This window comes from Eleutherodactylus coqui, chromosome 5, assembly GCF_035609145.1.
Source record: "Eleutherodactylus coqui strain aEleCoq1 chromosome 5, aEleCoq1.hap1, whole genome shotgun sequence".
Lineage (NCBI taxonomy): Eukaryota > Metazoa > Chordata > Amphibia > Anura > Eleutherodactylidae > Eleutherodactylus > Eleutherodactylus coqui.
In genome coordinates this window covers 264,250,012-264,277,992 of record NC_089841.1, presented here as the reverse complement: position 1 = coordinate 264,277,992, position 27,981 = coordinate 264,250,012, and the positions used below count along the sequence as shown (strand labels likewise).

The following is a 27,981-nucleotide window of genomic DNA, read 5'->3' as shown; positions in this document are numbered from 1 at the left end:
GTGTGAGTAATAACTACAGTGATATTTATCCGAGTATCGCTGTGCTCGGGGCTAAAGTTTCGGGTGCCGCTGCGGCTGACAGGTGAGTCGCAGCGGGGAGCAGGGGAGAGCAGGCGGGAGAGAAGGAGAGAAAGATCTTACCTCCGTTCCTCCCCGCTCTCCCCTGCAGCTCCCCGCTCCGTGCCGGCACCCGAATCTTTAGCCCCGAGCACAGCGGTACTCGGATAAAGCCAATTACTCGAGCGAGTAGTGTTTATCCGAGTACGCTCGCTCATCTCTATTCCTGAACTATTTTTCTGGCTGACGTAAAAGCACTCTGCTGAATTGTGCCCGTATGCGCTATCTTGGCCAGCTGGGCGGTGTTACACTGCGGGAATACTCCTAACTGAACTGATACATTGTAAACCAATGCATCAGATGGGCAGTGTATATCGGCCAGGCGTGAAAGCACAGCCGATATACGCTCATGTGAATAAAGCCTTAGATTTATTCTGGGTTCCAGAATGTAAAATTCCTTGTTACGATTCTTAGTGGGATTTTTAATTTTTTTTTGTAATTTGACATAAAAAATGTAAAACAAAATAGTCCACATAAAATTACAAAAAGTATAAATATATATTTATTGCTTAAATTCAATTGTCATCCAGATTTTAACAGACCATAGCTGTGATTATAGTGAAAAGAAAGGTACGCCCTGCTGTCACTACCAGAGCAAAGGAGAATGCACTTCTTTAACTATATAGTAAAGAAGTAAGGCAATACTTTGACTGGGTTTGTGGGGGGCACTGCAGTGGCGTTATTGTGATGACTGGTGCAAGGTGGGCTCTCTGTGGCAGCTGGGTGGAGGGTATCGTTCAGTGTTAATGCATGCCCCGACTGAATGACGAACAAGAATTTGCTTCCTGTTTATCGTTCAGTTTCTGTATGTAGAAGACTTAACGATGGATCGGCCCGTATCTATATATATAAAGCTGAAAGCCCTCACTGACTCACTGACTGACTGACTGACTCGCCAAAAGTTCTCCAACTTCCCGATATCGTAGAAACATGAATTTTGGCACAAGCATAGATTATCTCCAAAATAGGGAAAGTAATTGGGTCCCAACTCGATTATTCAATTCTAGCGCAAAAGAATTGGCGTCGAAATTTTACGTACATAATCTAAATCTGTCACTTCCCAATGTCATAGAAACTTAAAATTTGGCACGAGCATTGATTATGTCATAAATAGGAAAAGCTAATGGGTCCCAACTTGATTATTCAATTCTATGCGCAAAAGAATTAGCGTCCAAATTTTACGTACGGAATCTAATTTTCTCACTTTCCGGTGTCATAGAAACGTGCAATTTGGCACGAGCATTGATTATGTCATAAATAGGAAAAGTTCATAGGTCCCAACACGATTATTCAATTCTATGCGCAAAAGAATTAGCGTCCAAATTTTACGTGCGGAATGTAATTTTTTCACTTTCCGGTGTCATAGAAACGGGAAATTTAGCACGAGCATTGATTATGTCATATATAGGAAAAGCTAATGGGTCCCAACTCGATTATTCAATTCTAGCGCAAAAGAATTGGCATCAAAATTTTACGTGCGGAATGTAATTTTTTCACTTTCCGGTGTCATAGAAACGGGAAATTTGGCACGAGCATTGATTATGTCATAAATAGGAAAAGCTAATGGGTCCCAACTCGATTATTCAATTCTAGCGCAAAAGAATTGGCGTAGAAATTTTACGTGCGGAAGGTAATTTTTTCACTTTCCGGTGTCATACAAACAGGAAATTTGGCACGAGCATTGATTATGTCATAAATAAGAAAAGCTAATGGGTCCCAACTCCATTATTCAATTCTATGCGCAAAGGAATTAGCGTCGAAATTTTACGTACGGAATGTAATTTTTTCACTTTCCGGTGTCATAGAAACGTGAAATTTGGCAAAAGCATTGATTATGTCATAAATAGGAAACGCTAATGGGTCCCAACTCCATTATTCAATTCTATGCGCAAAAGAATTGGCATCAAAATTTTACGTACGGAATGTAATTTTTTCACTTTCCGGTGTCATAGAAACGGGAAATTTGGCACAAGCATTGATTATGTCATAAACAGGAAAAGCTAATGGGTCCCAACACCATTATTCAATTCTATGCGCAAAAGAATTAGCGTCCAAATTTTACGTAGATAATCTAAATCTCTCACTTCCCAATGTCATAAAAACATGAAATTTGACACAAGCATTGATTGTGTCATAAGTATGAAAAGCTAATGGGTCCCAACTCGATTATTCAATTCTAAGCGCAAAAGAATTAGTGTCCAAATTTTATGTACGTAATCTAATTCTCTCACTTCCTGATGTCATTTATTATAAAGGAAACGTCGCATGGTTTCCTCCACGTGGTGTTTCCTGGGTAACGCAGAGAACTATGGAAAATGGTGAACATATGTTTTTCTTCAGTATCTCTAAAGTAACCACGACTTCGTAAGATTTTCCATGTGAACACCAGATAAACACCAGTACCAAATTAACTCGGGCGAAGCCGGGTATATCAGCTAGTTTACTTATAAACGACTGACTGCTTACCGTGAATGGAAGCGGCCTGAACGATCCCCAGCCCACTACGACTCCATTCACTAGCGATGATGGTTCCTGTGTAAAAGCACAAGAACCATTATCGCTGGGACGACCTGTGTTATCTGCACCCGACAGGTCTTCCCGTGTAAAAGGGCCCTAAACACTTTTGGAACGATTATAGAAAGTGGGGATAAAACCACGTTCCATAGCAGAAAGGGGGCGGCAGAAGCACTAGTGTGACCACTGGGGAAAAGGAAGAGGCACTGCTGTGACTACTGTGGGGATGAAGCAAACGGCACTGCTATTATATTGTTGAAATTAGTCGTTATTTCAGGTATTTGGAGTCACGGGATCTTACGCTTTATTAAAAACCTTACCAAACTCTTATAAATAACCGACACAGACACCAATATTGGATAAAGAAGGCCGCGGTGTTTATTAACGGGGTTACAAACATTGGGGAGAAATGTAACCAATAATAACCATAACACTTGCTGTAAACTCTGTTTTACAGACCCAAATTTATTAACCAATCAATAACCATAACAGTTCATGTAACCTCTGTCTTACAGACGCGAGTTTACCACCACCAAACTCTCCCCAAGTTTACCTGCCCACCCGCCTAATGCGGGCAACAATCCCCCATTAACTACACCGCGACAAACCTAAGGGAGGGAGGGCGGGATGCTGCTTCCTGTCCAGATGATGATGGCCCACATCCCTGCACCTCCATATCTCACTGCCTCTCCTCTCAGCTTGTTCCTCTGGGCCAATCACTAGTCACTGTCAGGCCACCAGATTCTGCCTGACCACCACAGGCATTTCCCGCCATTTTTCTTCAGCCAATTATCTGACGCTGCCAACCAGTCCATCACTGGGCAGAACTCACTCTCTGCCATCTCATCTGACCTAGTAATGACCTTTGTAACATATCATGGTTAACCAGAAAACCTCCTCCATAACGGGTGACATATCCATCCATCCATCATGTACATAAAGCTCCCAGATCCCATGAGGCTCCATAGAGAGTGACATATCATCCATCCATCATGTACATAAAGCTCCCAGATCCCATGAGGCTCCATAGAGAGTGACATATCATCCATCCATCATGTACATAAAGCTCCCAGATCCCATGAGGCTCCATAGAGAGTGACATATCATCCATCCATCATGTACATAAAGCTCCCAGATCCCATGAGGCTCCATAGAGGGTGACATATCATCCATCCATCATGTACATAAAGCTCCCAGATCCCATGAGGCTCCATAGAGGGTGACATATCATCCATCCATCATGTACATAAAGCTCCCAGATCCCATGAGGCTCCATAGAGAGTGACATATCATCCATCCATCATGTACATAAAGCTCCCAGATCCCATGAGTCTCCATAGAGAGTGACATATCATCCATCCATCATGTACATAAAGCTCCCAGATCCCATGAGGCTCCATAGAGAGTGACATATCATCCATCCATCATGTACATAAAGCTCCCAGATCCCATGAGGCTCCATAGAAGGTGACATATCATCCATCCATCATGTACATAAAGCTCCCAGATCCCATGAGGCTCCATAGAGAGTGACATATCATCCATCCATCATGTACATAAAGCTCCCAGATCCCATCCCATGAGGCTTTCCCTCCTAACTGTCCCTCAAGCCTTACAAGGAGGGGGTTTTCCTTTTTGTGACTTTTTTTAACCATACTATTTCACTATCTTTCTAGTAGAGGAGTTCGAGCTGTTGTGCAGGAAATGTTTATGAAATTTATCCTGACTGATTCTTCAGTACAAATCACTAAATATTATTTTTTTCCAGCTGCTGTGGAGTCGCTGACTACAGATCCTGCTATCTTATTAATCGTGGTGGGAATACTTATGTTTATCATTACTTTCTTTGGATGCTTGGGATCCCTGAGAGATATCAACTTACTGCTTAAAATTGTAAGTAGATGCTAGCGACAGACTTATAGAACCTTGTTTTCATGTTTGGGGAATGTGTCAGCATATTGTTTTTAAAAAGAAAAAAGTTTAGTACGATGTTAACCAGTAGAAGAACATGTGATTGTTCTCAGTAAGAGAAACCAAGTAATCTTGTAGATATGAGACCTTTTAATGGTTAACAAAAATGCATGATGTTATAGTCAGCTTTCCAACCTACTCAGGGTTATTCCTCAGGCTTAATTAAATAGATCCGAAGACGCATATACATACATAAGTGATGTGAAAGTTTTAGCGCTTCTAAATTTGTGTCACCCCACTGGTGTGTTATTTCTGCTATAGATTTCTAATAATCTCTAGTGATGCATGAAGCCACTTCCAATGATGTTTCTGGTCTTGAGAGTGTCAAAGATAGTTATAAACTTGTACTCCCGAATTCTCCTATGACATTGAGATTTGAAGTTGCCTTTTAATATAGTAACTTTCATATGTTCTGTCAGGACTTGACCCAGGAACCTCTTGTACTTCAAGCACTGGCCCTTGTTATTGAGCTATACAGCTTGTGACCACTTTCCCTGCATAACTATCAGCCTTGTTCTCTGATCCCAGTTATCTAGCTCCTGCCTCCTGTTTCTGACCCCGCCTCTTGCCTTGATTGCATCTCCTATAAAAGCCTGGCTTTGCCAATCCCTCAGTGTGTGATTATTGTGTTCCACCACCTTGATCAAGCTCCTCTTCCTCCTCTACAAGCATACCGATACCTCCTGCTGCTGACCATTGACTACGCTTCTGTATCATCCTGTTTTTACTGCATACCGATACCTCCTGCTGCTGACCTTTGGCTTCCATTGATTGCGCTTGCATCTCATCCCATTTGTACTGTATACCATGACTTCCTGATAACAACTCCTGGCTATTCTGTAAGCTCCAGCCCAACGCTGGTAAGACGCTTACAAGTTCTATGTCTTGTCTATGACTAGAAAAATGATCGGCCACAGGTAATTTTGTTTTTCACTCTTTAATTTAGTGGTGGTCAGAACTCATCCTCGCTTTCAGTTTTTGTCCTCTTTCTCCAACATAAAGGCCTCCAACAGGACCTTAATTGCACAGGATCAGGTACACAACATCTGATGTGGAACACGTGAATGTCTCCGGGATCTTATAGTCTTGCTGTGTTAGGGATTTGTATCCCGTCCGCAGGTCTTGCAGCTCCCAAGATTACAGAAATAAGTTCATTTTTGCGTATCGGAGGGCAATGCCCTCCTGATCACAAAGTTCCTCAATTTTGAAGGTTGTCTGTAACACAGAAGGGGAGGGTCCAGGAATATGGTTTTCAGACGGTCATCCTTGTGTAAGGTATGATAGTTTCTTTGCAGTCTTCTTTACTATCTCTAGCTGTGAATTGTAGGTCACTACTAGAGGTACACGTCCGTTTCCTTCCTTCTGTGTATTGGAGTAGTGGGCTTCGGTGTATTCTGGTGGCTCTGGCGATTTGGTCATCAAATGAGGAGGGATGGTCACCCTTAAAAATTGTCCTTTTAGGTTAGTATAAATGTTTATCTCTGTCAGTTGGGTTAGAGTGGATTTGGTTGTATCTGATGGCCTGTTGTAGATGATGGACTTTTTGATGTGTTTGGTGTAGAAACTGTCCCATCTGTGGTATACTTCTGCTGTACTGAAGAACTTTGTCAACTACACTTTTCAGTAGAGGGGCATGTGGGAATTGTTTCCTTAACACGAAAACCTATGGATAATCTACAGTATAGAACTGTATGGCATAGACGATTTACGTTTAGCTGACACTTTGCGGAATTTAGGCTGGTTTCATATCTGCGATGGAACCTCTGGCCCATTGCTTTGAACATCTGAAAAAGCAGACCCTCGAAAATCTGCGAGGTGGAATTAATTCGCTGGCTATTAGAATATCTGCTTCCGAGTCGGTGACTACCTCCCTGCCCTCACATATTTCTGTATTTCAGTGTGAAGTTACGCTTTCCTGCACTCTCTAACTCTGCTCCTCGATGAACAAGAGCAGGAGAAATAGTATTGAATTAAAAGGCCTTCCAGAACTCTCCTGACATGACAATCTCCCACAGAGGGCAGCGTTTAATTTCAACATGGTCACAAATAGACCACTAGAGATCACATACTGTATGTTTCTGACAGAGTGCACCACATGTTCAGAACCAGCCCCCAGACTGCATGATTTTCTGTCCCCATATGGCTCTCAGCACGCCCATATGGCTCACCCAACTCTAATATTATAAACTATGACACTGGAAGATTCACCCATTTATTCTCTGGTATCAGCTATTTTCATGCCCGGGAGAACTGAATGAATTAAATGCGGATGTGGTCACAAGCAAAGTAAATCTCAATTAAAATTCACAAGTTTTCTTGTCACACTTGAATAATAGTTTCCTTAATCCATCCTCTGTCTTTGAAACTTTGAGGATGTGACAATTAGCATGGCTTATGTTCTTTGTGTCTACATAACAAACTTGTTGTTACCCATTTAGTCATTCACAACCGGCGGCAACCCTAAAGGCGAGCTCCCTTAATGTTTTTCGGTTTTGCTTCTTTCAGTTGTGTGATATCCATGACAGTATCTGCTTCCACAGTATCCACCATCATGTTCTTTGGCCACTGATCTGTCTAAGCATTACAGATTTGTCTAGTGACTCTGCTCACATTACATGGCCAAAATACGTGAGTCTGAGCCGGGTCATCTTGGCCTCCAATGATATATTGGTTCTTATATGATTCAGGACATCTGTTTGTTACTCTCGCTGTCTCGGCACCACAGCTCAAATGCATCGATCCTCTTATCAGCTTCCCTCGCAGTCCAGCTTTCACATCCATACATGGCTATAGGCCCAACCAGTGGTTTGCACTATCCTGTGTTTAGTTGCTATACCGATATCGCAACTTTTTCAGATTTTGTCCATGCTTAGCATCACATTTTGCCCCAATGCTATCCTACATTTTATCTCTGGCATAGCAGGGGGCAGCCTGGCCAATTTTTGAACCAAGGAAGATAATGTCTCACATGCATTCTATGACCTCATTGTCGATTTTGATTTGAATTTGGCCTTTTTTTGCAGTTGTTATAATATTTATCTTCTTTAAATTAAGGTAGAGGCTCATTTCTTTCAGTTTTAATCTTGCATATCAGCTGCTTCAGACCAGCTTCTATTTCTGCAAGCAGAGTTGAGAGTTGAGTCATCCGCATAACAGAGATTTTTGAGGTTTCTTCCACCTATTTTCACCCCGATTTCCTATTCATCTAGGTCTATTCTCTGCATGATCACTTCCGCTTATAGGTTAAACAAGATGGGTAAGAGGATGTAGCCCTGTCAGACGCCTTTGCCAATCCCAAACCAATCTGTGGCTCATACTGTGTTCTCACAGTGGCTTCTTGATTGGTATAAAGTGATTTTATTAGCTTGACTAGCCCAGCTCTTGTAGGGCCTGCCATAGCTTGTCATGGTCGACGCAGTCAAAGGCCGTGATGTAGTTGATGAAGCACATGTAGATATTATTTTGGTATTCTCAAGCTTGTTCCACGGTCCATCACAGGTTTGCAATATGGTTGCGGCTGCCGCATCCTCACTGGAATCCTGCCTACGCATCAGGGGGTGCCACTTCCACTACTGATCTCAGTCTTTCCCATATAATTTTTGATCTTGCATGCAGAATGAGGGCTATTGTTCTGTAGTTGGAGCAATTCTGGGAGTTGCCTTTCTTCGGTAGATGGATGAAGACAGATCTTTTCCAGTCCTGTGACCATTGTCTGGATGCCCATACTGCCTGGCACAGCGCTGTGATTGATTTCACTGGTATTGGCAGCAATAGCTCTTCTGGTATGTTATCTATGCTTGGTACTTTATTTTTGGCTAGTTGTTAATTACTGGTCAGCAACATCCCCATTATCATTTCCATCCTGCTCGCATAACCCGAGTATCTTGGTCATCGAGTAACTAGAATTAGACAAAGAAAAATTAGTAACTAAAATTATGAATCGCAGTGTCTTTCTTTAACCGAAAAAGACTTGGGTATACTAAAAGATCATACACTGAACATGAGTCAACAATGTGATGCAGCAGCCAAAAAGGCAAACACAATTCTGGGATGTATTAAGAGAAGCATACAGTCTAGATCACATGAGGTAATTATCCCCCTCTACTCTTCCTTAGTCAGACCTCATCTGGAATACTGTGTCCATTTCTGGGCACCCCACTTTAACACATAAAACATAGACAAACTGGAGCAAGTTCAGAGAAGAGTTACCAAGATGGTGAGCAGTCTGCAAATCATGTCCTATGAGGAACGGTTAAAGGATCTGGGAATGTTTAGCCTGCAAAAAAGAAGGCTGAGAGGAGACTTAATAGCGGTCTACAAATATCTGAAGGGCTGTCACAGTGCAGAGGGATCAGCCCTATTCTCATTTGCACAAGGAAAGACTAGAAGCAATGAGATAAAACTGAAAGGGAGGAGACACAAATTAGATATTAGAAAAAACTTTCTGACAGTGAGGGTGATCAATAAGTGGAACAGGTTACCATGGGAGGTGGCAAGTTCTCCTTCAATGGAAGTGTTAAAACAAAGGCTGGACAGACATTCGTCTGGGATGATTTATAGAATCCTGCACTGAGAAGGGGGTTGAACCCGATGACCCTGGAGGTCCCTTCCAACTCTACCATTCTATGAGTCTATGATATATATTTTTTAGGTCTTTCTAGTTTTGCACAATAAAATCCTTTTATTGTAATTATTTATTTTTTCATTGCTGTATTCAGTCCCATAAAAGTGGTTCCCCTCCTTGCCTATAAAAAGGCTCTTAGAGGCTCCTTGTGTTTAGTGACCTCTTCTTCCTCTTGTGTAGAGCTTGTTGACCACTAGACTCCTCTACGACACAGAGAAGAGATTTCACCCCGTTACCAGAGTCTGAGAGGGGGTGCATTATTGGGATGTGAAAAGCTGGATGGTCGTATCAACGAATTGCCTGCCACCTGGGCCGTTCTGACCAGACTGTTAGGAAGTGTTGGGATTAGTGGATACGTGAGGGCACACAAGGTGACCGGGCTCAGGACGCCCTTGACATACCACCAGTAGATGGTCTGAAAAGTACAAGCAGCTCCAACTATTTTGTTTTCTGTCACCCAGAGACAAGTGGCGCCATCGTTACAGACCTCTGTGACTTTTGGAACCAATTCCAGGCGCTTGGCTAAAGGACACTTGGTCTCATGGTGCCCATCATGTGTACGGCCTTTGACACCCACTGATTGTCACCTTCATTTGCAGTGGTTTCGTAAGTGTAGAAAGGAGACTGCTGCAGAGTGGAACCGAGTTGTCTTCAGTGACAAATCCAAGTTTGGTTTGGGCAATGAAATAACAACCATTTTTCTTGTCTGGAGACCTAGGAATGAGTGCCTCAATATCTTTGCTGTGCAGCGGCAGACTGCCCCCACTGCGCTAGTGCAATGGTCTGGGGTACCATCACATACGACAATCGGTCACCCCTAGTAGTGGTACTCAGCGATATGTTCAGGGCACCCTGCAGCCACATGTGTTCCCGTCATGGCAGTTTCCAACATGCCTTTTTCAGTGAGATAATGCTCTGCCGCACATACAAGGGGGTCACAGGAATGTCTTCACAACATTGTCACACTTCTGAGGCTGCCCAGTCGCCAAATCTATTGCCAAAAGAACATGTATGGGACCATCTGGAGCACCAACTTCAACAGCCTATAAGTTTGCAAGATCTAGAGGTTCAGTTACAGCAAATGATATGCTGCAGGATACCATACAGAACCTGTATGCCTCCATGCCCCCCATATGAATCTTATATCCAAGCGAGAGATAGTACAACAGGGTACTAGAGCCTCCATGCCCGCCCCTATCACATCTTGTATCCAAGTTAGAGGTGGTACAACAGGGTACTAGAGCCTCCATGCCCGCCCCTATCACATCTTGTATCCAAGTTAGATGTGGTACAACAGGGTACTAGAGTCTCCATGCCCGCCCGTATCACATCTTGTATACAAGCTAGAGGAGGTACAACAGGGTACTAGAGCCTCCATGCCCCCTTATCACATCTTACATCCAAGCTAGAGGCAGTACAACAGGGTACTAGAGCCTCAATGCCTGCCTGTATCACATCTTGTATCCAAGCTAGACGCAGTACAACAGGGTACTAGAGACTCCATGCCCATTCGTATCACATTTTGGGTCCTAGCTAGAGGCGGTAGAACAGTGTACTACAGCCTCCGTAACAGCCCATATCACATCCTGTATCCAAGCTAGAGGCAGTACAACAAGGTACTAGAGCCTCCCTACAAGGGGTCAGTTCTCCACGTTAAATGATGCTTTTGCTCTGATATTGTAATCACTTATATCAACGTTACCATCACACAGAGAAAGTTTCATCCCATCCGACAACTTCTAGGTGAGGGATTGGTTTTGACAATGAATGGATGTAAATCCTGGAAAACTCCTGTACTCATAACTTCCTATGATCGCACATTGAACAATGTGGCAAAAAACATGGCTGGGGAACACAATGGTAGTAACTGTTTGTCAGCATCTAATGCAGAGTTCCCACTGCTATCTTCCTCATTTATCATTACTATGTAGCAAACACTAACCTAAATAGGATTTCCACCTAAAACATATATTAGTAAGTTTGGTCATTTTGCCTGTGTTTAATTAAATCTTCAAAAACTGATATTAACCCCTTCCCGCTGCAGGGCGTAAGTTTACGTCCTGGCAGCCTGGTACTTCCCGCAACAGGGCGTAAACTTACGTCCTGGAGATAGCACGGGATCACATATGATCCCGCGCTATCCCGCAGCCGGAGCCGGCTGTCAGTCACAGCTGGCGTCCCGCTGCTACAGCGGGGGGGCATCGGAGTTGCGCCCCCGCTGTTAAGCCCTTCCCTGCCGCGATCTAAGTAGATCGCGGCAGGGAAAGAGTTCACAGAGGGAGCGCGGCTCCCTCTGTGTCTCCGGCCGGAACTCGCGATGTCATCACGAGAGCCCGGCCTGTCACCATGGCAACAGGACGCCAGACACTGGCGTCCTGTATTGCCTATGCCTAGGATCGCTGTATAAGCGATAAGGCATGGGAGAGCAGTAGCTCTGCCATGCCTTATAACAGCGATCATCAGGGCAGTGATTACAGTCCCTCAGAGGGACTCAAATAGTGTAAAAAAAAAGAAAGATTAAAAAAATGTAAAAAAAGAGTAAAAAAAAACATTTTTTTATGCTTTTTCTCAGATTAGCATAAAAAAAGGTAAAAAAAATAATAAAATCCCACATATTTGGTATTGTCGCGTCCGTAACGATGCGTACAATAAGTTGCACATGCTTTTGACTGTGCACGGAAAAAAACGCTAAAAAAAACACTAAAAAACTGAGACAAAATGCTAATTCTTAGCATTTTGCCTCACTAAAAACGCAATAAAAGTGATCAAAAAAGCCATATGTACCCCAAAATGGTATCAATAAAATCTACAGCTTGTCTCGCAAAAAATAAGCCCTCATAGAGTGCAGTACATCAAAAAATAAAAAAGTTACAGGACTTTGAATGCAGCGATTTAGAAAAAAAAAGATTTCCAAGAAAAAGGGTTTTTATTGCAAAAAAGTGGGAAAACCTAAAAAAAAGTAAGAATTTTGGTATCGTTGTAACCGTACCGACCCGCAGAAAAAATGGAATGTCTCATTTATGCTGCATGATTAACGCTGTAAAAAAAAAATAAAAAAATCTATGGCAGAATTGATGCGTTTTCTCTCCCTGCTATCATTAAAAAAGAAAAAAAAGTTTTACAATATAGTCTATGTACCGAAAAGTGGCACCGATAAAAACTACAGTTCACCACGCAAAAAAACAAGCCCTCATACGGCCGCGTCGACGGAAAAATAAAAAAGTTATGACTTTTGTTAAACGGAGAAGAAAATCCGCCAAAAATTGTTGCGTCCTTAAGCTCAAAATAGGCCGTGTCATGAAGGGGTTAAAACTCACTTTACTTTGAATTGAATATGACTAAAGTTCAGCTAATCATCCTTGCTGAGAAGGTAAATGAAAATGGCTGCATTTCCTGTTGTCATGTTTCCAAAATCTTTTAGATGAATTTGCAGTGCTTCTCTGGTTGGTATACTTGTAGTTACCAGAAACATTTTTTACATTGAAATGAATGTACCTAAATAGCATTGATCAGTGTATTTCCTTCTTGCAGTTTGCCGGCATGCTGATTGTTGTCTTGATTCTGCAGCTTGTGGCAGCTATTCTGGGCTTTATATTCAGAGGAACTGTAAGTGCTTGTCTTTTATCTACAGAACTCAACTAAATGATTTCATAAAGTGTTCTTATAAGAAATGATGGGAATGTAACACTCTCGTACTGTGCTGCCCCGCAGTTTGTGGCAAGGTAATAGTAAGAAGGCTTTTTAATAGAGATGAGCGAACCTACTCGTTTCGAGTAATTTCTCGATCGAGCACCACGATTTTCGAGTACTTCCGTACTCAGGTGAAAAGATTCGGGGGGCGCCAGGGGGCGGGGGAGGCGTGGCGGAGTGGGGGGTAGCAGCGGGGAACAGGGGGGAGCCCTCTCTCTCCCCCCCCCCACTCCCCGCTGCAACCCCCCACTCACCCACGGCGCCCCCCGAATCTTTTCGCCCGAGTATGGAAGTACTCGAAAATCGCGGTGCTCGGGAGAAAAAGGGGCGTGGCCGAGTAGGTTCGCTCATCTCTACTTTTTAACACTCTGTTTTATTAACAGGTTTCTGACTCCGCGTCTTCTGTAATGGCAAAAGCAATTATCTATTACCGAGATGATCTGGATTTGCAAAACCTCATTGATTATATTCAGAAAAAGGTAACATTGGTCTTAATATTTCAAATGACAAGATTGACCCGAACTTTGCTAAAATTCCAAAAATGTTTGGAAAAATGGTTGTAAATGTTTTAAGAATTGGTTATTTAATTGGCTAGGACTTCAGGATAAACTACATTTTCAGTGTACCAACTTCCATCTGAGTGTACCCCTGGAGCTTGGTCTTCCACGCTTGACTTACCAGTCAAACTGCTAAGCACTTGATACGAACATTGCTTAGCAATGCTTGACTCTCACTAGCAGCGCTGTTGGTTGAAGAGGAACTTAGACTTAACATAGGAACTTTGACCATGTATCAACCTCAAATTTTATGATTTTACGTCAGCGGGTAACATAGTAACATAGTATGGCCGAATGAAGACAATGTCCATTTAGTTCAGCCTGTTTATCCCCCTGTGTTGTTGATCCAGAGGAAGGCAAAAAACCCCAAGAGGCAGGAACCAATTAGCCAATTTGGGGGAAAATTCCTTCCTGACTCCATAATGGCAATCAGACTAATCCCTGGATCAACCCCTAACAGTTCCTACCTGCCTGTATACCCGGATTAATAATTAACCTAAGATTTATATCCTGTAATATCCTTCCCCGCTAGAAAGACATCAAGTCTCCTTTTAAACTCCTCTATGGATTTTGCCATCACCACATCCTCAGGCAGAGAGTTCCACAGTCTCACTGCTCTTACAGTAAAAAACCCTTTTCTGTGTTGGCGATGAAACCTGCTTTCTTCTAGACGTAGCGGACGCCCTCTTGACCATCGCAGTCCTGGGTATAAACAGATCATGGGAAAGATCCTTCTATCGTCCCCTCATGTATTTATACATAGATATTTGATCACCCCTTAGCGGTCTCTTTTCCAGGGTAAATAATCCTAATTTTGTTAGCCTCTCTGGGTATTCCAGTCCCTTCATTCCATGTATTAGTTTAGTTGCCCTTCTTTGAACCCCCTCAAGCATTGCAACATCTTTCCTGAGCACCGGTGTCCAGAACTGTACGCAGTATTCCATGTGGGGCCTTATATAGTGGAAGAATAATGTTCTCATCCTTCACCCCTATACCTATTTTAACCCCTTAACGACCAGCCCATAGTGTTTTTACGTCCTCCCGAAGTGGGCTATATTCTCTGAGGACGTAAAAACATGTGTCCTGCAGAGAATAAAGCCCCTCGGGCTGTGGACGTGACAGCTCCATGCTGTCGGTGTCCGCAGGTAGCCCCCCCAGGCATTGCAATCGGCGCCGATCGCAAAAAAGTAAATAAAAGTGCAAAAAAAGTTACATATTCAGCTGCCCTGATGGATCGGATCCATCGGAGGAGCTGAAATTACTCACCCGGGTCTGGCACGCTGCTCCCCGCTCTCCCGACGCTCCGGGCCCCGTAGCCGTCCTTCTGCGCATGCGCGCCAGGCGGCATTACGTCAGCCGCATGCGCAGAAGGCCCGGCGGCGCGGGAAATTTAAAATCTCCTGGCTCCTGTAGGTACGCGGGAGGCAAGAGATGTCAGCGGGGACCGCGGTGAGCGGTCCCCGGTACCGTGATCGCCGTTATGCAATGGATAACGGCGATCGCGGAAAAGTGAAAAAAAGTTAAAAAAAAGAAAAGCTTCACCTTCCCTCATGGATCGGATCCATGAGGGAAGGTTAAAATACTCACCCCCCTTCCTCCATGTCCTCCGGCCGGTCTCCGGACCCCCCGCTGGCTTCTGCGATGTGCCGATGTGGCGCGCATGCGCAGAAGGCCGGCGAGCCCAGCAAATTCAAAATCTCCCTGCACCCGGCTGTCACAGTTAGCTGAGTGCAGGGAGATATGACTGGGGACCGCTGTATGCGGTTTCCAGTCATATGATCACCGTTATCCATCGGATAACGGTGATCCTATAAAGTTAAAAAGTAAAAAAATAAATAAATAAAAGTTTATAAAGTTAAAGTTGGGGATGAAATTACGTACCCAAGGTCCCCGGATTTGTTCCCTGATGGGATGTTCATCCGCGGACCTTACCCCAGCTTCTGCGCATGCGCCCGTCAGCATGATGGTGGACGCATGCGCAAAAATGAAATATTGCCCAAGAAATTTAAAATCTCCCTGCTCCTGGCTACCAAAGGTAGGCAAGAGCCTGGAGATGTCACGGGGAGCCACGGTATGCGGTTACTGGTCACGTGATCGCCGTTATCCAATGCATAATGGCGATCACGTAAAAGTTCTTTAAAAAGTGGAAGTTTCATCTCCCCTCACCGATGCGATCGGTGGGGGGAGATGAAACATCTTCTCGGAGGCTTCTGCATTCGAATCCAGATGCGATTATCCTCCATGGACCCTTCCAGTTGCTGCGCATGTGCCCGCCGGCAAAATGCCGGAAACATTCGCAGGAGCCGGAGAGCCCAGGAAATTTTAAATCTCCTGACTGGTCGCTGACTGCTTGGAGCAGTGACCGGTGGCCTCGTTGAGCGGTCCCCGGTCACGTGATAAAGTAGCGATCTAACATTAGGGCGGTCACACATGACCGGAGAACTATTACCGGTTCTGCATGCCCTTGATCAGCGGTAATCCACGGATCAATCGCATGCATTGGATTACACAATTCCCCCCAATTAGTGGGTCGGAATTACGTAATCCACTCGCAGAAACTGAACACGGCATGCTATATTTTACCGCGGATATCCGCGACCTAGAGCCTATTGTGCTCTATGACCGCGGATATACCCACAGCCCATGTGCAAACACATTGTGTACGGGCTGCGGGTACCTGTGTCATCTCTAAGTGACGGCGCGGGAAATATAAACAAACAACGGTGTACTGCGCATGACCGCCTGTGTGAGTACGCAGTTATGCGCAGTACATTACGCGGTCGTACACAGGGTCACAGCCGGGCTCACAGCTGGGATCTGCTGCGGGCCTCCGTAAGCAGATTCTGCATATGGCCGTGTGAGCCCGGCGTTATTCAGACTGCTACCTGTAATCCGTAATTTACAAGAAGCCCCGGGAACGTTCGCCTTCATGCAGTTCCAGGAGCACCTTGTTGAGCGCCTTCTGTGCGAGACCGCTGCACCGAAGCAAGATTACAAAGCCTCACAGAGCACCACTTTTTACACCCCATCCCCGCCGCTGAGGTCACAAAATACCCCCAAAAAGCATGAGAGGAGGGGGGATAAACGGTTTTCTTGCCCCATGTGCCCAACCCAACCAGCCTCCGTAATTACCCCTGTAGTCAGACATAAAACGCAGTTTATATTATTACAATTATCTAATATTTAGGGAATGCCAAAAAATGGGGATGGCGGCGGGGGGGATTATTTTTAGGAAGTCAATTTTTTTTCCGTATAAGTGGGCAATGGGGCCTGGAATTTATTCAGTTCTGCCCTGAAATCCAGCGGGCATTCCCTCCATTATGGGCCTAGCCATGTTTCCTGTAAGTAGATTAGGGCCACAATGGGTATGTTTCTGAACACGGGACAAACAGGGGGATCCATTTTGGGGTGAAAGTCTTCATTCCTATGTACACTGTCCAAAAATTTTTAAATTGACAAAATTGTCAAAAAATGAAAATCGTAATTTTTTCCTTCTGCTTTGCTTAGATTCATTCAAATACTGTGGGGTCAAAATACGCAGTACACCCCTAGATGAATTTGTTAAGGGGTCTAGTTCTCAAAATGGGGTCATTTGTGGGGGTTCTCTATCGTTTTGGCTGCTCAATGGCTCTACAAGTGGGCAATGGAGCCTGGAATTTATTCCGTTATACCCTGAAATCCGACGGGTGCTCCTTCCATTATAGGCCTAGCCATGTTTTCTTTAAGTAGATTAGAGCCACAATGGGTATGCTTCTGAACACAGAACAAATGGGGGTATCCATTTTGGGGTGAATGTCTTCATTCCTATGTACACTGGACAAAAAAAACTGTTTTTAAATTGACACAATTGCAAAAAAATGAAAATCCTAATTTTTTCCTTCGGCTTGGCTTAGATTAATTCAAAAACTGTGAAGTCAAAAAAGTCATCGTACCCCTAGATAAATTTGTTAAGGGGTCTACTTTTCAAAATTGGGTCAGTTGTGGGGGTTCTCCATCGTTTTGGTCACTTAAGGGCTCTACAAGTGGGCAATGGGTACTAAATCTCCTTCAAGCACAATTTCTGTTCCGAAAGCCACCGGTTGCTCCTTTCATTTTGGGCCCCATTGTGCATACAGACGTAATACTAGGGCCACAATGAGTATGTTTCTGAGCACAGGACAAACAGGGGTACCCATTTTGGGGTGCAAGTCTTCATTCATATATGTGCTGTACAAAAAAACTGCTTTTAAAAAGACAGAATTGCCAAAAAAAATTAAAATCGTTATTTTTTTCCTTCGGCTTGGCTTAGATTCATTCAAAAACTGTGAAGTCAAAAAAGTCATCGTACCCCTAGATAAATTCTTTAAGGGGTCTAATTTTCATAATGGGGTCACTTATGGGGGTTCTCCATCGTTTTGGTCACTCAATGGCTCTACAAGTGTGCAATAGGGCCTAAATCTCCTTCAAGCAAAATTTCTGTTCCGAAAGCCACCGGTTGCTCCTTTCATTTTGGGCCCCATTGTGCATACAGACATATGATTAGGGCCACAATGGGTATGTTTCTGAGCACAGGACAAACAGGGGTACCCATTTTGGGGTGCAAGTCTTCATTCATATATGTGCTGTACAAAAAAACTGCTTTTAAAAAGACAGAATTGCCAAAAAAATGAAAATCGTTATTTTTTTCCTTCGGCTTGGCTTAGTTTCATTCAAAAACTGTGAAGTCAAAAAAGTCATCATACCCCTAGATAAATTCGTTAAGGGGTATACTTTTCAAAATGGGGTCACTTGGGGGGGTTCTCCATCGTTTTGGTCACTCAATGGCTCTACAAGTGTGCAATAGGGCCTAAATCTCCTTCAAGCAAAATTTCTGTTCCGAAAGCCACCAGTTGCTCCTTTCATTTTGGGCCCCATTGTGCATACAGACGGAATACTAGGGCCACAATGGGTATGTTTCTGAGCACGGGACAAATAGGCTTATCCATTCTGGGGTGCAAATCCTCATTTTCATGTGTACTATAGAAAAAATTCCTGTCTTTAAAATGACATATTTGCAAAAATATGAAATTTTAGTTTTACTCTTCTAAATTGCATTGACTCCTAAAAAAAACTGTGGGGTTCAAACACTCATGACACCCCTCAGTGAATACGTTAAGGGGTGTAGTTTTTAAAATGGGGTCATTTATGGGGGTATCTATCATTTTGACTCCTATGAACCTTTCCAATCTTGGCTTGGTGTAGGAAAACAAAGTGTTCCTCAAAATGCTAAAAAGTAATGTTAAATTTGTACGTCTCTTAAATGGTTAAAAAAAACAAAAGTTTTTCAAATGTGTGCCCAAAATAAAGTAAACGGATGGAAATATATATCTTAGCAAAAATTTCTATATTATGTTTGCACATATTTGAGATATTGCAGTTGGAAATGTGAAAAAATGACGATTTTTTTCAAAATTTTTCCAATTTTGGCGCTTTTAATAAATAAACACAAATTCTATCGGTCTTTTTTTTCCGCCTAAATGAAGTACAACATGTGGCGAAAAAACAATGTCAGAATCGCTTGGATATGCAAAACCTTTCTGGTGTTTTTCCATGCTAAATTGACACGTGTCAGATTTGCAAAATTTGGCCTGGTCATTAAGGAGCAAACAGGCTTGGTCACTAAGGGGTTAATGCACCCCAAGACTTTATTTGCTTTTGCAGCTGCTGACTGGCATTGGGTACTCCAGTTTAATCTACAATCCGTAGATTAAATATACTTTTCCGTATCACTTTTCCCTAGCAGTACCCCATTTAATGTATATGGTGACATCCGTTTCTCCTGCCCATGTGCATAACCTTACATTTATCAACATTGAACTTCATTTGCCATATTTCTGCCCAAGCCCCTAGCTTATCTAGGTCCGTTTGTAGCCGTACATTGTCCTCCATTGCATTGATTATATTGTATAATTTTGTGTCATCTGCAAATATTGATATTTTGCTGTGCAGCCCCTCTATCAGGTCGTTGATAAATATATTGAACAGAATGGGGCCCAATACTGAACCCTGTGGCACCCCACTAGCGATGGTGGCCAATCAGAGTATGAGACGTTTATTACCACCCTCTGCTTTCTAACTCTGAGCCAATTCATTACCCAGATACACACGTTTTCATCCAATCAGAGCTGTCTCATTTTATATATCAGCCTATTATGCGGCACGGTGTCAAATGCTTTAGAGAAGTCCAGGTATACGAGATCAATAGACTCTCCCAGATTGTGCCTAGAGCTTATTTCATCGTAGAAGCTGATCAGATTGGTCTGACATGATTGACCCTTCATGAATCCATGCTGGTGAGGAGTTATACCATTGTTCTCCTTGAGGTAATCTTCGATGGCGTCTCTCAGAAACCCCTCGAGTAGTTTTCCAGTTACTGAAGTGAGACTTACCGGCCTGTAGTTACCAGGCTCTCTTTTGGACCACTTTTTGTAAATTGGAACTACATTGGCAATGTGCCAATCCAGTGGTACAACCCCGCTCTTGATAGTATCCATAAATATTAGATATAGCGGTCTAGCTATCACATCACTTAGTTCCCTTAGTACCCTTGGGTGTATTCCATCTGGGCCTGGCGATTTATCGATTTTAATCTCCTTTAACCGGTTCCGCACTTCCTCCTGCGTTAGGTATGAGATATTTTGTGAGGGGTTCATTTTCGTCCCTTGCATCTCATATGCTATTTCCCTTTAGTTTGTGAATACACTTGAAAAGTTTTGCCTTCCCTCCATCATCTTCAATGATTTCTCCTGCATTATTTGTTAAAGGGCCAGTGCTCTCAGTGCAAATCCTTTTGCTGTTAATACAGTTAAAAGGTTGTTTTCTGCTCTCTTTGGCGATCAGTCTTTCAGCCTCCTCCTTAGCAATTCTGATCGTATCTTTGCATATTTTGTTTTTTTCCCTGTACGATTTTAGCGCTTCTTCACTGCCTTCTTTCTTTAGTAGTTTGAACGCTTTCTCTTTTTCGTTTATTGCCCCTCTTACAGTCTTGTCGAGCCACAATGGTTTCCTTTTACTTGAAGTTCTTCTATTTTTAAAGGGTATGAACTGCTCACATCAGGTGATTGGGATCCTCTATACTGATATTTTTGAGGATGTTGTCCCAATTAATGTTACTGATAGTTCTAAGCTGATCAAATTTTGCTATACTAAAGTTTAGTTTGTTTGTCGCTCCCCGATAAGGCTTCTTATTGAATGACAGCTGGAAGTTGATTATATTGTGGTCACTGTTCCCCAAGTGCAGCTCAACCTGCACCCCTATTATTCGGTCCGGTTTGTTTGTTAATACTAAGTCCAGAGTGGCCCTCGCTCTAGTTGGTTCCTGCACAAGTTGGGTAAGGTAATTATCTTTAATTGTTCTCAAGAACTTATCACCCTTGTGAGAATTGTAGGTTTAGTTTTTCCCATGTTATATCCAGATAATTAAAGTCCCCCATGATAATTACTTTGTTGCACTTTGACACCTCTTCTATCTGCCTTAATAGTAAGATTTCAGTTTCTTCTGTTGCTTATGGTGGTCTATAGAAAACCCTTATCAGGATTTTGTTATTTTTTTTCTCCCTGTATTTCTACCCACAGAGATTCCACGTGTTTATCTCTTGCACCTATATCTTCCCGTAGCCTCGGCAATAAGTACGATTTGACGTACAGACATACCCCTCCCCCTTTCTGGTTTCCACGGTCCTTTCTGAAGAGGTTGTAACCCTGTAAATTCACCACCCAATCAAACTTATCATCAGGCCATGTTCCCGTTATTCCGACTATATCATAGTTTTCATGAGTCATTCTCGCTTCAAGCTCACCCACTTTACCGATCAGACTTCTTGCATTCGTGGTCATACAATTTATACAGTTTTTTTTTCTTTAAATTCATTTTGTTACTGATGGTACTATTGGCTGATCTGACAGTTCTAACTGTACAAACCCCTCCTCCAGCTCGACCCCCATTCCCATTGCTTAGACCCAGGTCGCTAGCTACACTGACTTCTACACTAACACTGACAACACTATTTCTCATTTTGCCCTCCCCCCCAGTCCCTAGTTTAAACACTCCTCCAGCCTTCTAGCCATCTTCTCCCCCAGCACAGCTGCAGCCTCCCCATTAAGATGCAGCCCTACGGTAGAGCCTGTAGCCAACAGCAAAGTCAGCCCAGTTCTCTAGGAACCTAAATCCCTCCTACTTACACCAACTCCGGAGCCACTTATTTACCTCCCTAAGATCCTGCTGCCTTTCTAGTGTGGCTTTAGGTATAGGTAGTATTTCCGAGAAAACTACCCTGGAAGTCCTTGCCCTAAGCTTGGACCATAAGTCCCTGAAATCATTTTTGAGGGCCCTCCATTGACCTCTAATTTGTTCATTAGTGCCAACATGCACCATGACTGCTGGATCCTCACCAGCCCCTCCTAGTAATCTGTCAATCCAATCCGCGATGTGTCGAACTCGAGTACCAGGAAGACAACACACCGTTCGACGATCCCGGTCTTTATGGCAGATATCCCTATCTGTCCCCCTTATAATTGAGTCCCCCACCATTAGAACCTGTCTAGCCTGCCCTGCACTCCCCGTCTCACTGGAGCAGTCATCTCCCTGGCGTTCAGAGGGTATGTCGTGCTGCAGAAGTGCTGGCTCTATAATGGCATCCCCCTCATCTGCCAACTTTGCAAACTTGTTGGGTTGTGCCAGTTCGGGACTGGTTCTCTTTCCTCTACTCCTCCTTCTATCTGTCACCCAGTTTGCTGCCTGCTCCCCTTGCTCTTCCGTTCTACCATCCTCCCCCGCCTCTACCCCAGCGAGTGTCTGCTCAGTGAGCACCAAACTCCTTTCCATGATGTCAGTGGCTCTCAGTGTTACCAGTTTTACCAGTTGCCCATTTCGATCCAGGATTTGGGCTTCTAAATGTGCGACATGCACGCATTTTGCGCAACAGTATGCACCCTCGATCGGCTGATCAAGGACCGCATACATTGCACAAGTAGCACCCTGGATGACATTGCCAGGCATGGAGCTCATCCTAATGGAGATCTACAATTAAATTACGGAAGTAGTGAAGATAACCTTGCTCACACTCCACTTACACGCTGCCGCCTATGCGCAACCGCTCACATGCTGCAGCTTATGCGCAACCGATCACACGCTGCCGCCTATGCGCAACTGCTCACACGCTGCCGCCTATGCGCAACTGCCCACTCGCTTCCGCCTATGCGCAGCTGCCGCCTATGTGCAACCCCCACACGCTGCCGCCTATGCGCAACCGCTCACACGCTGCCGCCTATGCGCAACCGCCCACACGCTACCGCCTATGCGCAACCGCCCACACGCTGCCGCCTATGTGCAACCCCCACACGCTGCCGCCTATGCGCAACCACTCACACGCTGCCGCCTATGCGCAACCGCTCACACGCTGCCGCCTATGCGCAACCGCTCACACGCTGCCGCCTATGCGCAACCGCTCACACGCTGCCGCCTATGCGCAACCGCTCACACGCTGCCGCCTATGCGCAACCGCTCACACGCTGCCGCCTATGCGCAACCGCTCACACGCTGCCGCCTATGCGCAACCGCTCACACGCTGCCGCCTATGCGCAACCGCTCACTCGCTTCCGCCTATGCGCAACTGCTCACACATTTTTTTTTTTAATTAAACGCTCGCACTCTCTCTCAATCCCCTAATTCTGCTGCACTTACACCTTGTACACAGACACTTACACACTCCTACTCTATTACCCCCTCCCTTAGTCACAGACACACACCTCGACCCACAGGTACACACATACTAAGACACACACTTAGACCTACACTAAGACACACAGAGTATATTTATCGGCTCTGTCAGCAGTTCCTCCGCAGCTCCTGCAGTCTCACCGGCAGGACTTCTCTCCCGACGGCCGCGCTCTCTGTGCTCCTGTCACTCAAGGATCCGCTCCTCCGATTGTACCTGCTGATCGGCCGCTTCCTCGGCCTCCTAGCGGTGCCCTGCTCCTGGTTAGCTCCTCCGCTCCTGCTTCTGGCTTCTGACGTCACTTCCGGGACCATGCATCAGTAGGATGTCACAAACCTAATGACATCAAAATCATCCACCAAAGGTCACACCAAGGGGTCAAAGTGTACTGCAACAAAAAGCCTGTTGGCTTTTTTATATTAGATATATGAACGTTTTAGAGGAATTATCTTTATAATTGACAAATATCATCTATCTGTAAGGAAAGTGATAAATAAAAGATAGATGGGCCCCCCAATGTATCACTAGATCTGGTGTCCAGAGTGCAGTGAGAAGTTTAAATGGATCAGTGGGCAAACGTGTGTGTGCTGCCACTCCATTTAAAGTTTATGGGACTGACAGAATAGCCATATTTATGGCAAAATATGGCAAATACTGCAATGGTAAATATTAGGGATGAGCGAGTATACTCGCTAAGGCACTACTCGCTCGAGTAATGTGCCTTAGCCGAGTATCTCCCCGCTCGTCCCGAAAGATTCGGGTGCCGCCGCGGGGCGGGGAGCTGCGGGGGAGAGCAGGGAGGAACGGAGCGGAGATCTCTCTCTCCTGCCCGCTCTCCCCTGCTCCCCGCCGCAACTCACCTGTCAGCTGCGGCGGCCCCCGAATCTTTAGGGACGAGCAGGGAGATACTCGGCTAAGGCACATTACTCGAGCGAGTAGTGCCTTAGCGAGTATACTCGCTCATCCCTAGTAAATATAATGGTAAATAAACCTGATATATGCCAGTTGTAGTAAATGCTGGTCTTTGAGTTCTTATGATCAATTCTGCAATTAACAATAGCACTCACCATTTGTTAAATATACAGAATGTACTTGATTTCTTGGGATATTGTAGTAACACGGCCTATTTTGGGCTTAAGGATCAACTATTTGTTTGAGGTACTTTCATCTCCACTTTTCAGAAGCCATGACTTTTTTATTTTTTTCATCCCCAGGGCCATATGAGGGCTGTTTTTTTTTTTTTGTTGCATGACAAGCTGTAGTTTTTATTGGTACCAGTTTTTGGATACATTATATATATATATATATATATATATATATATATATATATATATATATATATATATATATATATAATTTGTTTGTTTGTTTGTTTTACAGCCTTAGGCCCAATGTCCATGGGCAGATTTGATTTGCATGAATGAGTGAATGAGTGAGTGCTGCCTCTGATTGGCTGAGTGCAGAGACCAATCAGAGGCAGCTCTCAGCTGTCATTCAATAGCTGAAAACTGCCTCTGATTGGTTACAGTGCTCAGCCAATCAGAGGCAGCCCATTCAGCAGGCGGGGATTTTAAATCCCTGCCTGCTGAATACTTCAGAGAGCAGTTCAGGAGAAGAGCCGGCTGGATGCAGCTGAGCCCCGGCTGCTGCAGAGAAGTGAGTATAGATTTTTCTTTTATTTTTTACACTTTTTTAGGATGGTTTTCAGGGAAGGGCTTACATTTTAAGCCCTTCCCCGAAAATTACTACAGAGTTTGCCAGGAGCCAATTGCTTTCAATGGAGTCGGCTGTATTGCCGGCTCCATTGAATTCAAGGGGAGAACATTGTGCTCCTCTGTGACAGCTGTAGCAGAGGATCACGATCTTCAGTATATGTTCTCAATGGGGCCGGCGCTGATCTGGCCGGCCCCATTGAGCGCACAGACACAGGAACACCGATTTGTGCAGAATGCAGTTACCTGCATTCTGCGAATCCTTGTGTCCTATAATTTTCGCCACATGCCTTTGTGCACATGAAAAATGCTCACATAAGACCGCTCCCATTGCAAAGCATTGGGTCTATATAGATGCGGATCGCAAACACAGCTGTCAGACGCGCGTACAAACGCCCGTGTGACTGAGCTCTGAGGCCTTGTTTTGTGTGTAAGGAGCTGAAGCTTTTTTTTACCTGTACCCTTTTTGGGGTACATTTGGCTTTTTTGAACACTTTTATTGCATTTTTTGGGAGTCAAAATGATCAAAAAAAATTTTGGCTCCGTTTTTGGCTTTCCCCTTTATAACATTTGCCATGTAGCCTAAAGTGAGTTTATAATCTTTATTTGTATAGCACCAACATATTCCGCAGCCCTTACAAAGACAGGGAAAATACAATTTAATTTATTGTACAGGTTGTAACAGATGTAACGATACCAAACATGCAGGTTTTTATTTTTAATTTTAAACAGAGGGGAAAGTGTGCAAAGAAGTTTTTTGTTTTTTTTTACCATTTTTATTTATTTACTCTGGTTATGTCCATATAGCGGACTTGAACCTGTAGTCGTATGATGGCATTGAAAATTCATTATTGCTATTGATAGCGATCACAGGCCATGGCAAATCTGGACGTTATTGTGTGGCATCCAGTTGCCATGTAAACACATCAGCCTGACAGGATTACATCGTGGAGGTCTGAAAATGTCACAGAGGGAGCGCTCTCCCTTTGTGAACCCTTTACATGCTGCAATCCATATTGAATGTAAGGGGTTAATAGCAGAGATCTCACCTATCCCTGCTGTTAAAGTAAGAGGATGGCTGTCAGTCACAGATGGCCACAGCTGTGAATAGTGTAGGCTCAGCTTATGAGTCTGCACTATCCATGGGGCGTAAATGTATACTGTTTTGCAGCAACAGCTTCCCACCTAGGGCGTGCCTTTACGACCCTGGGGCGGGAAGGGGTTAAGGGATAGGCCATCACTGTGTACATTTCAGATGACTTATTAATTGTACCCCTACATGCTGCCATATAGTCAATGGAATCTCTGTGCCTTGTAAAATATGATCCTAGGCTTGCTCTTGTTTTATAGCCTATGCATTCCATTCTAGGGCTCCAGAAGATAAGTCTGCAAATTTGTAGCAATTTACAGCGCGATGCAAGTGGGTGGGGTTTTCAAAACTCCATCCTCTTGTAGTAGAAATAAATCTGCATAAGGTCTTGTTCACACAAGTGCTGTGGGAGTGCATTAGAGGCGACCACAGAAAGCGCTTCTATATGAAACAAAGGTTTGCTATAGAAGCGTTCACATGAAAGAATTGTAGACGCGCTAAATTCACGCACCTAACAAAGATGGCACATGTGACTGCCGTTGCATCTAAGCTCTGTGGTGCGCGCAAAGATAGGACCTGACTAGAGATGAGCGAACGTACTCGTTACGAGTACTTACGCACCCGAGTACCGCCATTTTCGAGTACTTCAGTACTCGGGTGAAAAGATTCGGGGGGCGCCGTGGCGGCACGGGGGGTAGCAGTGGGGAGTGGGGGGGGGAGGGAGAGAGAGAGGGCTCCCCCCTGTTCCCCGCTGCTACCCCCCGCACCGCCACGCCTCTTCCCGCCCCCCGGCGCCCCCCGAATCTTTTCACCCGAGTACTGAAGTACTCGAAAATAGTGGTACTCGGGTGCGTAAGTACTCGTTACGAGTACGTTCGCTCATCTCTAGACCTGACCTATTGTTGGTGCGTACCTTCCCTAGACGCCTATGGCAGCTGGATAACGCACCTCCAATGGTGTGAGCTGACTAAATCAAATAGCTGTAATTCACCCGTTCACATAATCTTCAGTGCAGTACAGGGGTGATCTTTTCACGCACCTATACTGCGCTAAAACAGCACTAGTCTGAACAAGGCCTTAAAATCCGAGTATTCTGCAGATTTTCAAATCTGAAGCATGCTCATGCAGAAAATCATTGGGCCTCATGTCCATGGGGAAAATCAGATCGCTGCGGATTTGGGCTGCGGATGCACTGTAATTGTCTTTTATTTTTCATGCGGGAGATCAATTGAGCTTTGTGCTCTATGAGCTCCCGCACGCGTGATCCGCACCTAAATGGAGCATGTCCATTTTTTTTCATGCTCCAGAAATTTTGAAATTCACTTATATTGACCATCCGCGGGTATTTATCGACCCACGGGTGGTCAATGCATTCCTATGGGGCGCGGATCCGCGTGCGGGAAAAACGCTCCGGATTTTAATTCTTAATTTGTCCGTGGACATGAGGCCTTAGACATTTACTTTGGATTTCACCCTTTGCAAAGTTTTACAGTGCAGGAGGGCAAAATTCGTAGTAAATCTGCGGGCAAATCCATATGTAACACATGCTGATTGTACTGCAGATTTGTCGCAAATTAAGCAGATTCATGTACAAATCTGCATTGGTAGTTATCCATCACCTCTTGACTTACCTGTAAGAAAGGCACATTAGATTCAATAGAAGCTGTAAGTCAATCATAACTTATATTAACCCCTTACTGCTCCATGACGTACCGGTACGTCATGGGAGCCTGGTACTTCCCGCAACATGACGTAGCGGTACATCATCGGGATAGCACGAGATCATTACTGACCTCGCGCTATCCCACAGCGGGAGCCGGCTGTCAGTCATAGCCGGCCTCCCGCTGCAACAGCGGGGGGGGGGCATCGTAGATGCGCCCCCCGCTGTTAACCCCGATCCCTGCCGCGATCTAAGTAGATCGCGGCAGGGAAAGAGTTCACAGAGGGAGCGCGCTCCCTCTGTGTCTCCGGA

The 27,981-nt window shown here is 44.4% G+C and overlaps 1 protein-coding gene across 1 annotated transcript in view; it reads left to right on the top strand.

Annotated features, from left to right (window-relative positions):
- LOC136628589 (tetraspanin-33-like) overlaps positions 1 to 27,981 on the top strand; it is an 82,682-nt gene that overhangs the window by 10,346 nt on the left and 44,355 nt on the right. The window contains exons 3-5 of the mRNA XM_066604618.1: positions 4,400 to 4,524; positions 12,758 to 12,832; positions 13,300 to 13,395. Coding sequence (XP_066460715.1) covers positions 4,400 to 4,524; positions 12,758 to 12,832; positions 13,300 to 13,395 — 296 coding nt within the window. The remainder of the gene's footprint in view (positions 1 to 4,399; positions 4,525 to 12,757; positions 12,833 to 13,299; positions 13,396 to 27,981) is intronic.